The 12128-nt window shown below is 42.9% G+C and overlaps 1 protein-coding gene across 1 annotated transcript in view; it reads left to right on the top strand.

Moving 5' to 3' along the window:
• The window catches only part of TM9SF2 (transmembrane 9 superfamily member 2), a 58543-nt gene that overhangs the window by 25336 nt on the left and 21079 nt on the right, over positions 1 to 12128 (top strand). The window contains exons 7-9 of the mRNA XM_034758215.1: positions 276 to 387; positions 5608 to 5687; positions 5791 to 5899. Coding sequence (XP_034614106.1) covers positions 276 to 387; positions 5608 to 5687; positions 5791 to 5899 — 301 coding nt within the window. The remainder of the gene's footprint in view (positions 1 to 275; positions 388 to 5607; positions 5688 to 5790; positions 5900 to 12128) is intronic.

The following is a 12128-nucleotide window of genomic DNA, read 5'->3' as shown; positions in this document are numbered from 1 at the left end:
GAGTCAGTTTAGCAAAACAGTTTTTAGGTAGTAAAAAGTACCACACTTTTGTGTATGTATATACTCGCTCCTTGCAACTGCTGTAACTTATTTATTTTTTAAAAAGTTTTGGTTTAAAATCTGATTCGAAAGAAGAATCCTAAATGAAGTTGATAATTGAAGGTCTTTTAAAATTACAAAATATGTAACATTAAATGAATGTTCTTGTAAGACTGATAATTAGATAAATTTATAAGACGTTATATAAATATCTGTATATATTTTCCTTCCCACAGCTTCAAACATACACATATAGATAACCCTGACTGCTCAGGACCACCTATGGGTATAAGTAACAAGGCTAATGGGGAGATCAAAATTGCTTACACCTACTCAGTTAGCTTTCAGGTGAGTGTTTTTCTGTTTTGGAGGCCTCACTCTATCAGATTGTTTACATTGATATTTTAGGAGTTCTAAAAGATGAGTGGCTAAAATTACTCCAAAATATTATCAGGCTCTTTTCAATAGCATGGTTCAAAAATAAAACTCCTTTCAGATTAGGATCTTGTGGTCTTCCGTTGAGATTTTCATAGTTGACTAGGGGATTTAACTACCCAACTCCCATTAATTTAAATGGGGATTGAGAACTAAATTCCCTAGTTGGCTTTGAGAAATCTCCTCTTTCATGTCTGCGTAGCTTCACTGTGTAGAAACGTAATCTACCAAACACTAAATCCAACCAGTCATGCTTTTTCAACAAAGAACTAAGTGTGACAGATATATCAGGGCTGATGGTTCTCTTCGCCAGCTAGCTCTTAGGGCAGGTCTACACTACGGGGTTAAGTCAACCTAAGTTATGCAACTCTAGTGACGTGAATAATGTAGGTGGAGTCGATGTAGCTTCGGTTGGCTACTGCGGTTGACAGGAGAGCTATCGGCAGTCGATTTTAGCAGTTCTTCACTAGACCCACTAAATCGACCCCTGGTGGATCGATTGCTGCAGCATCGATCCACGGTAAGTGTAGACAAGCCCTTAGTTTTCTTTCCTCCCAGGCCTTCTCCCACATGTATAACTGCAAAGAATCAGGCAACTATTTTGTTACCTCTGCTCTCCTTTTTAGAGCACAAGCACAGCCACTGGAATGCCCTTGATGGGGACAGGGTGATGGCACAAGATATGGCTTTTGATGTAACCTTTTGGAGGAAGGTTCCTCAAAGTATGGGAATGTTAAGTATTTCTAAGGTCCCTCTTACTGTGGTGTGTAAGAACTAATAAAATAGACAGGGGTTGCTGGGAAGACTGGAGATCATCCTTATCTTCACATATTAATCATCTTAAGGAAGCATTTGTCAAGTTTCATTTTTCTAGCTTAAATGCCTCTGTTTGGAGTCTGCCCAAATGCACACACCTTTTATGCATTGAAATGGGCAACTATCACTGTCATACTGTGGATATCTATTTTAGAATCTTGGAAAAATAAGAGGAAACTTTTAATATTTGTATTTACAGCTATTTATTTTTTTAAAAACTAGCTATATCAAATTTATTCTAAGAGCAGCATAATACCTTGGTATATTATACCACTGCCTGATTGAACAAACGTGCTTAAACAAATCTGAGTTCCTTAAAAATTTACACAGCTTGTTGCAGGGTTTAGTTCCAATATGGTGAAATGAAGCTGTATATGGAAGTGAGTCCTTGTTCTTTAAAATTTAGTTGAAACATGGTTTCTGTACCCATTACACACACCATTTTCCTTGAGTTCATGGAGATACATATATAATTAATATATATTAATAATATTATAATAATAATGTAGAAATACATGCTCTCTTAAATGGCCAGGTTGGAAATAAAACCCACAAGAACTTTGAAGATGAGGACAAACACTTGGCTTGTAATAGTACAATATAAACAAACGTATTAGATCACTCTCAACATATATGTAAACATTTTGATGTTCACTTGGTACAGACTATAAGTGGACATTCAAATTGAACTTGAAGTAAATTTTATGCTTATGTAAAAAAAGCTGGAAAACATATTTTCTGCTCTGTTCCTAAGGGTTTTAAATATTTGGCCAGGAATGCTTGATCAGGGCTGAAACTTAACATATAAAATTGTCAATGAGGCATTCTCAGACTTTTGCCGTTAGTGTGGCTTCCCTGGTTTTTTTGTGTGTGTTTTTTAAACAAAGGAGTTTTTTTAGTGTCAAGAGGCACATGTTTTGCACTCATTACAAATGGATAGTTTTAAGTTTTGTAGGATTAGTCCATAATACTGTTTTTGAAATGGCTCAGTTCATTGTTGAAAAGCTAACTGAGAATCTAATTACTTTGAAATTTGTATGTGAGACAGGTAGATTTATCTGGTGTATTTTAAATACATGCCATGTATTAAATAAGATTGGTCCCAAGACCAGTCCCTGAGGAACTCCACTACTAACCTACTTCCAGCCTGATAGTTCACCTTTTAATATGACCAGTTATAGTATAACCAGTTCCTTATCCACCTTTCAATTAATTCCCATGTTCTCCAATTAAACTAAAATTTCCCATGTGGAACTGTATCAAATGCCTTACTGAAATCCAAGTAGATTAGATCTACTGCATTTCCTTTGACTAAAAAAATCAATTATCTTCTCATAGTAGGAGATCAGGTCGGTCTGGCATGGTCCACCTTTTGTAAAACCATGTGGTACTTTATCCCAATTACCATTCACTTCTATGTCCTTAACTACTTTCTCTTTCAAAATTTGTTCCAAGACCTTGCATGCAATTGAGGTCAAACTAACTGGCATGTAGTTTCCTGGGTCACATTTTTCCTTTTCTTAAAAATAGGAACTATATTAGCAATTCTTATTCATAGGGTCTGACCCCCAAGTGTATAGATTCATTAAAAATCCTTGCTAGGGTTTGCAATTTCATGTGCCAGTTCCTTTAATATTCTTGATGGAGATTATCCAAGCCCCCTGAGTTAGTCCCATTAAGATGTGTGAGTTTGACTTCCACCTCAAATGTGGTAATTTCTACCTCCATATCCTCATTTCCATTAGTCACTCCGCCATTACCTCTAAGATCTTCACTAATCTTACTGAAAACTGAGGCAAAGTATGTTTAGGTTTTGGGCCATGCCTAGATTATCTTTAATCTCCACCCTATCCTCCGTGGTTAGCAGTCCCACTTCTTGTTTTCTTTTTATTTATATGGCTATAGAACCTTTTACTATTGGTTTTAATTTCCTTTGCAGGGTCCAACTCTGCTTGGCTTTTGATCATCATAATCTCGCCTTCATTCTCCCTCTCTAGGAACAGGCAGAATCCCACTGAAGATCACTTGAGCCTCCATTTCCTTAAGTGTTTTCCCCAGCTTGGTATAGTCTCCCTTGATACGTTCCAGTGAGAACTTAGCTGTATCATTTGTTCCCACATGAAGGACAATCTTGAAGGACAGTGGATTCTTTCCTGCTCCCATTAGGATCCTCTTCAGCCTCAGGTCCACATCCTGTATCTTAGCTCCTACCAGACAGCACACCCTTCTGTTCTCCGGATCAGATCTGGTGACAGGCCTTTTTGTTCTTAGGGAGTCTCCAATCACGTAGACCTGTCTTTTCCTGGTGATGGTGTGATTCTCCGGCCTTCCTCCTGTTCTTTCTGGCTGCAACTTCTCTTGTCTTTTATTCTCCCTTGCAAGCTTCTGCGAGTCATCCTGTATCCTCCTAGGGCTCTGAGCTCTGGGTATCTCCATTGGCTCTTCCCCTCTTCTTATAGAATTAGCCACTTGTGACAGGTTCCCCCCAGCTCCAGGGTAACACCTGGGGCTGGGGTACCACTGAACCCGCTTGACCCATCAACATGCTCCAGCTGCAGAAACACACAGACACTGAAATCAGCTCTACATGGGAAGGCTCAGCTAAGGATTTGCCCAATACTCAAGTGCACACATCCCTCTAGAGAATAAACCCAAAATTATACCATCTTGCACTCCACAGAGAACTACACAGCGCAATCTCATGAAATTCGCCATCTCCCTCAATGTGGAGGGGAATATACACCACTTTCTGCCCCAAGTTAGAATTTCCACACACACTTTTTAAAGACAAAACAAAAGCAAGTTTATTAACTACAAAAGATAGATTTTACGTGATAAGGGATAGCAAACAGATCAAAGATTACACAGCAAATAAAACAAAACACAATCTAAAATTAATATACTAAAGAAATTGGTTACAAGTAGCAAATTTGCACCCTAAATGATGTTTTAGGCAGATTGCAGAGACTTGCTTGCAGCTTAAAACTCCAGATATTCCTTTTACAGACCAGACACCTCCTAGCCTGGGCTCAGCCCTTCCCTCCTCCCCCCAGCTCAGTCTCTTTGTTCCTCAGGTGTTTCCAGAAACCTTCTCTCTTGGGCAGGGAGTTAGCGAAGAACGAACCATGATGATGGTGGAAAAATACTAGTATTATCATGGAGTCCAGTACCAGGTGACTTGGTCACATGATCCTGCAGCCATAACTCAAAGGCTGTTTATAGCCTCCCCAGGAAGACTTCTCAGTGAGTGATTAGTATCTTCAAAGGCCTATTGTTTTCACTAATGGCTCTTCCTAGCGAGACATCTAGACTGATTGCATTCTGCCTAGTGGCCGTTCCCCAGTTGTAAACAAATTTGTAATAAATGCCTAGACAATATTCCTAACTTCAGATACCAAAATGATACATGCATACAAATAGAATAATCATATTCAGTAAATCATAACTTTTCCAATGATATCAGATGCCTTATTTTGTATAAAATACATCATAGTTATGCCATAATCATAACAATATCTCTATGAAAAATATGGGGGCACAATACCACATCGCTCTTCTCTTCTTTGTCGTCCCACCTTCTGTTACTGCCTGCTGTGCCCCTTCTTCATTCTCCATCTCAGCAAACCTGTTCCTGAGCGCTATTTCTCCTTCACTTTGCTTGGTTCTCATAGTCACATGCTTGCACTAGCCACTTTCCTTACCCCGCGGTCTCCCCTCAGAGTTCTTCAGTCCAGCTTGCATCTGCAAGTCTTGACTTTTTTCCCTTCAGCCTTATCCCTCACCTGCTCGAATCCCCTTCGAAACTCAACCATAGTTTCCACCTGCATCTTTGAAACTCAGATCTTCTCTTCCATCAGCTCTGTCAGGCGGCACTTCATACAAATGAAACTTTTTTCAGGTACCTGCTCCAGGATCATGTACATCCTGAAGCTTCCACGTCTGGTCATCTTCATTTTCTCTTCCATTGCTTGGGTCACTACCACTGCTGCCTCTGAGTCTGTTATAGCCTTCCCACTTAAAGCCCTCTCAAGGGGAAAAAAACAAACAAAACCCAAACAACAAAACCTTGAATAGGAAAACAGGTGACTTTGTACTCTGAGCTATAAATTGAAGGTTATATTAGTTATGGCTTGTTAGATAATTTATATAGCAACCTATGTTTTATATAGTTCTTTTCGAAAAGTGAAATTCTTGTGAAAAAGGATCCCCTGAGGACCTTATGGTGCTAGAACATTCAATCTAAAAATGTTCAGATGAAGTTTATTAGGAAACAAATTTGTTTTCTGTGTACAAACTTACATAATGTTTCATTTTCAGGAAGAAGAAAAGATAAAATGGGCATCCAGATGGGATTATATTTTGGAATCCATGCCACACACCCATATTCAGTGGTTTAGGTGAGAGAAAAAAGTTTTAGCTTTCAAATGTTACATACTAGACCATTTTTTGGAGCACTAGATGTTGGTTTTTGACAGCAGATTCTTTTTTTCCTTTATGTAGCATCATGAATTCCCTGGTGATTGTCCTTTTCCTATCTGGGATGGTAGCTATGATCATGTTAAGGACACTACATAAAGACATTGCAAGATATAATCAGATGGATTCTACTGTAAGTCTGGCCTTTCTAAAAATCACTATTCTGTGGCGGGGGATAGGATGTAAATTTGTACAGCTTAAATTTCTTCTATTGAATGGGTAACTGCTGTGTTAATACCTGTCATATTCACATGTTAGCTAGTGTTCTTCTAGGTTTCGTGTGTGTGTATATAAGACTTTAAATAACACAGGATCAGTCTTCTTGAGAAATCATTTGCTATTATAACATTTGAGATTGGGGTTGGAACTTCCACTGCTCCAAGATACTGTCTTGTAGATGAAAGTTAGACCCTTCTCTGGGAGACTGCAACTTGTTTGAGCCATGTTGCCTTCCTTGTAAATCTTATTTCTTCTTCGAGTGCTATTCCCTATGTATATTTCACACAAGGGTGTGCCTGAGTCTGGAAGTTTTTCCAAGCAGTATCCGTTGACCCACACATGCACAGTATCTTTCCTAATGTTCCGGACCGAAAGTATAAGGGACAATGACCACACCACTCCAGTTCCCTCTTACCGCCACTTGACCTGAGTTGGAACGCTGTCCTCCTTCACTCTTCTTAGCTATAAAAGAGTGCTTGTAGATATTGTGAATATTATCCTGCAATTTAGAATTCTTAGTGTACATAGTATAATATAGTGTAGAAATTCCCCTCCTGTACCCACCCAATCTGAGGGAACTGCTTTTTCACTGGGAGCACACATCTGGGTGAAGTGGGGTACCCATCTCTGCAAAGTGCAGCATCTGTAAGTCCTTCCTACCAAGAAGCTAGAGCTCAGGCTGAGGAAGCACCTGATAGAAGAGGCTCTGCGGCCCCAATCTGATCCTGGCCAGGGAGACGACCACCTTCCTTCCTCCCTCCCTCCATACAGTGGCATCAGCAGTGCACCTTTGAGTACGAGCCGTGGAGCGGAGCCATCAGCACTGAAGCCCAAGGACTCAGGTTACAGGGCTCCTCATGAGAGCAAGAGACATTCTCGAAGGCATAAGGGCAGATCTCTGCGGTGCCAGATTGGGTGAGATGTGGCATATGGATCCAAGAGAACTGGTGCCAAAGGTCCCCCAGCTGGAGAGTAAGGCAAAGGAGAAAAGGGATCCCATGCTATCAGGACACAAACAGGCTAACTCCATCAGTACTGCCTTGAATATATGGAGACCGGCCAGCTCCAGCGGTCACACCGGATCCCTCCAGTGTCTTGATAGGAACCCTGCAGACCGTGGCCATATGGAGACTTTTCTGGCACCAGAAGAGGTCTTCCTCCCTTTCCTGCAGTCTCTGCTTCTGTAGGGCCCAGTGGTTCTCAGGGAGGTTTCTACCCTGGAAGACGAACCACTGTCGCAGGAGAAGCCCCTTGCTTATCCGTCAGGCAGGGGCCCCTGCATACTTACAGTACCACTGTTTCCAATGGCATAATCATCATACTCGGAGGAGTCAGAGGAAATAGCCCCTCTGATGTCTACGGTACAGTACAGGAGCCCAGACAGCTGCAGCAGTCCTGGCTGTGGCTCACCCCCTCCCCCGCAGTGACGCCTGGTATTGCTACCTGTGGGGAGCACTGTACCCAGTGGATCCCTCTTCTGGCCATACTGGGCCCCTGGGACCATTATAGTAGGTGCCTGGCATCATTGCAAGAGTCCTATCGCTCTTCTTCCTCTTGTCAGCCGATTCCATTGGTGTACGAGGAGGAAGCTGTTGAGCTGGTAATGCTGGTTCCAGGCAGAGCTGCCTCATTGCTGGATAATGCTGTCATTCTGTTGCCACCCTGTCAGCCAGATGAGCACTGGCAATATCAAGATCTACTCCAGTGGGTGGCTGGTGACCTGCAAATTCCATTGGAGAAGGTCCAACACCCTCAACACCATCTCCAGCACATCTTACAGCCAGAGGGACCATACAGGGTGGCCCCTCCCCTAAACGAGGCCATACTAGAACTGACCAGAATGGTTTGGCACACACCCGCATTGAATGCCTCCACCCTGAAGCGAGCCGAGGGACTCTCTTTTGTGCTGGCCAAAAGAGCTGATTTCATCTTCACGCACCCTGCCCCTAATACACTGATGGTGCAAGCAGTTGTAGAGAGGGCTCAGCAATACCCACAGAAGTCCACCACACCAGATAAAGGGTTGAAGAGGCTGGATCTCCTGGACAGGAAGATCTCCTCCTCCACAGGTCTTTGTATAACCAATTACCAGGTATTTAACTTTAATACCTACACTAGATGGGTGCAGTTTAAGACCAACTCCCTGGGGAAGATCAGGCCCAGTTCCAGTCCTTCGTGGGCGAGGGGAGGCGGGTCGCAAAGGTGGCTCTCCAGGTTGCAGTGGATACTGCAGTGAGACTGCATCCCAGTCCTTGGCCACAAGGCTAGTCATGCTCAGAGATTCTTGGTTCCAGTCATTGGGCTTCCCAAGAGAGGTCCAAAATACTATTCAGGACCTCCCTTTCAATAAGGCCAATCTATTCAATGACAGAATAGATGAGTCTCTAATTCCCTAAAGGACTCGAGATCCACTTTGAGGTTCTTGGGGATCTACACTCCAGTCCAGGGCCGTCCTTAGGGTTTATGGGGCCGTATGCAGTATTAAACTGGTGCCCCTATACCCGACAGCAGCCCAGCCTCGCATGTGTATTTTAGATAAGGTGGTATTTTGAAGGATTTATTTAAAAATCTGTCTGAAGATCCAAGCATTTAAGGCTAAAGATGAATATTCAGATTGTGCATCTAAAAATCTATGCAAGGTTTTTTTTATTTTTTTTTATTTAGAGATGTGATTTTTATAATCTTCAGCAACACACTAATGAAATAGTTTAAAATTTGCTTTAAAAATAAGGTCCTGTAGACTAGCATGTTCTGAGTAAATATTACAGTAATGCTCAATTGTTTTTGTCAGTAAATTCAGAAATGGACAGTATATACCTGGGGGTTAGCAAATGGCTTCATTACCACTTGAATGGCTCTTTAACAGCTTCAATGTTGTGCTAATAGGTCTTGCAATCTGGAAGGCTTTTTCACTTTTAAGTACTAGATTCCCTTCAGAGGAAGACTCACCAGGCTGGAGCAGCCAGCTGTGGTGGGAGCCTGCAGGAAGGGTCAGAACACGGATAGGAAGAGGTGGGAGGGTGGACACCCAAAATTTTGGGTGTCCTACACAGCTGCGTATGCCTAAGGACGGCCCTGCTCCAGCCCCCCAGGAGAAAACAACTTAAAAAAATAGCTCTTCAGACCATGGCCATCTTCCTCCTATCCCTCCTACTACCAAAATCCATCAGAATCTTCTTGCAAGCGACCAAGATCCCAGAGAGCCTGTTTCCCAGCTCCAACAACTACCACATCTTCCATGCACTCACAGCCACAGGCCAAAAGCCACTTTTGACATATAGTCTGAAACCCAGGCACCACCACCAATGCCACCTACTTTGCCACACAAAGATGCCACACATCTTTGGTGACTGCTTCACCACCTTTGCTCACAGTTGGAGCAGGATCACCATGGACAGTTGGATTCTGGAGATTATCCATCACGGATACTCCATAGAGTTCCTTTCCTCCTCACAATCCTTCCTCCTCTCACCCAGAACCTTCTTGTGACAGGTTGGATCACAGAAACCCCCTTGGGAGCTGCCACCTGATGTGCTGAGACTACCTCTGAGCCTGTTTTCTCTGCCATCTTGGGACTTCAGTGCCCTGCCTGGTTTGAGCCAGACATGATAGCTTGCTACAAACACAGATCCAGGTCTGAACTATGTCCCTCAAAAGCTGCAGACTTAACTGAAAACAGCTTAAGAAGTGCTCCTGTCTCCAGCACTCAGATAACCAACTCCCAACGAAGTCCAAACAGCAAATAAATCAGTTTTACCCTGTATAAAGCTTATACAGGGTAAACTCATAAATTGTCGCCCTCTATAACACTGATAGAGAGAGATGCACAGCTGGTTGCTCCCTCCCACCCCCAGGTATTAATACATACTCTGGGTTAATTAATAAGTAAAAAGTGATTTTATTAAATACAAAAACTAGGATTTAAGTTATTCCAAGTAATAACACACAGAACAAAGTGAATTACCAAGCAAAATAAAATAAAACATGCAAGTCTAAGCCTAATACAGTAAGAAAACTGAATACAGATGAAATCACATCCTCAGAGATGTTCCAGTAAGCTTCTTTTGCAGTCTAGCCGCCTTCTAGTCTGGGTCCAGCAATCACTCACACCCCCTGTAGTTCCAGTTTCTTTCAGGTATCCTTTGGGGGTGGAGAGGCTACCTCTTGAGTCAGCTGAAGACCAAATGGAGGGGTCTCCAAGGACTTTATATGGTTTCTCTCTTGTGGGTGGAAACCCCTCCCTCCCCATGTGTAGAATCCCAGCTGCAAGATGGAGTCTTGGAGTCACATGGGCAAGTGACATGTCCATGCATGACTTAGTTCTCTACAGGGGTGTTCCCAGGAAAGCTCAGATGTGGATTGGCATCTATCCATGTCCATTGTTAACCAAGTACTCCCAATTACTTTAATAACCCATTCACACTGTTGACCAAATCTGCCTTAAGTGCTTTCTACCGCAAACATTTTAAAAACAAGCGTAGAGCCAACGCTCATAACTTCAGATATAAAAATGATACATGCATATGAATAGGATGAATACATGCAGAAGAACATAACTTTTGCAAAGATATGTTACATGGCATATCTAGCATAAAACATATTCCAGTTATATCATATTTACACTCATAAGCATATTTTTCTAAAGCATTATGGGGTGCAACATCACACCCCCTCCAACCAATTGATTCTTCAACAAGAAGCAGGCTTCCTACTCCTTAGAGGTGTGATGGAGTCCTGCCTCAATACCAGGGAAGAGGGTTCTATTCCCCATATTTCCTCATCTCCAAAAAGAGCGGAGGGGAAAGGCCTATCTTGGACCTTCGACAGCTCAATATTTTCATTAGGAAGCTGAAATTCAGGATAATTACATTGGCATCCATATTCTCCTCTCTTCAGAAGGGAGTGTGGTATACATCTTTCACGTCTAGGACTGCAGATTTTCCCTATAGACGTTCAACCATCATGAGGAAGTTCCTATGGTTCAGTATTGGACAGCAGCACTACCAGTTTCGCGTCCTCCCCTTTGGTCTTGCAACAAGACCACGGACTGTCATAAAGTTGTTTGTCATGATAGAGAACCAGATGCGACATCAGGAACATATGGTGTTCCCATACTGTACGACTGGCTTCTGGTAGGACAATACCAACAAGAATTTGCCTTCACAATAGTTTCTTCAGTGCCTACTTTGCCTACTTAGGTGTTTGCATAAACGGAGAAAAGTCCATTTTGTCACCCACACAGACAACTACATTTCATGGGAGCAAGGCTGGACTCTGTCTTGGCACGATCTTTCCTTCCAGTGGACAGATGTGTTATAGTGGGCAGCCTGATCGCTCACTTACCCACAAGCTCTGCACTGTGGTGCATCAATTCCTTTCCCTTTGGGGCCATATGGGCTGCATGCACCTATGTGTTGCTCCACCTGCGATGCCTACAGTTCGGGCTCCATTCGACTTACGGGCCGACCAGTGACTTCGTCGACTCCAGAGTCACCATTCCCTCGAGTTCACTTCTCTTGCTTGGTACTCGAATTTGACCATGGTCATGGTGAGGACCCCCTTCAGCCCTCCCATACCGAGGGCCACTTTAGTGACAGTTGCTCCCTTTACAGCATGGGGTGCCCACTTGGACTGCCACACAGCCCAAGATACATGGACACCGGGGAAGCCAGGCTGCACATAAAAGTCCTGGAGCTCAGAGCAGTCCACTTAGCCCGCAAGGCTTTCCTTAAGAACATAAGAAAGACCGTACTGGGTCAGATCAAAGGTCCATCTAGCCCAGTATCCTGTCTACCGACAGTGGCCAATGCCAGGTGCCCCAGAGGGAGTGGACCTAACAGGCAATGATCAAGTCATCTCTCTCCTGCCATCCATCTCCATCCTCTTGTATGCTCCCTCCACGTGCAAATCCTATCGGACAATATCACTATGATGGTATATATAAACAAGGAAGAGCAATATCTCATCCTCTCTGCTTGAAGGAAGTTAGATTGTGGAACTGGTGTATCAGAAATCTGGTTACCATACAGACCTCATACCTCCCAGGTGCTCAGAACTCAGGACAGACTGAGCGGAAGTCTGCATAGACAACAAATGGGAAATACACAACACAACATCTTTGTGCAGTGGTGTACTGTCCTATG

The sequence above is a fragment of the Trachemys scripta genome, chromosome 1 (genome assembly GCF_013100865.1).
Source record: "Trachemys scripta elegans isolate TJP31775 chromosome 1, CAS_Tse_1.0, whole genome shotgun sequence".
NCBI classification, from domain to species: Eukaryota; Metazoa; Chordata; order Testudines; family Emydidae; genus Trachemys; species Trachemys scripta.
The sequence above is the reverse complement of the archived record's forward strand: the minus strand, read 5'-3'. Positions and strand labels throughout refer to the sequence as shown.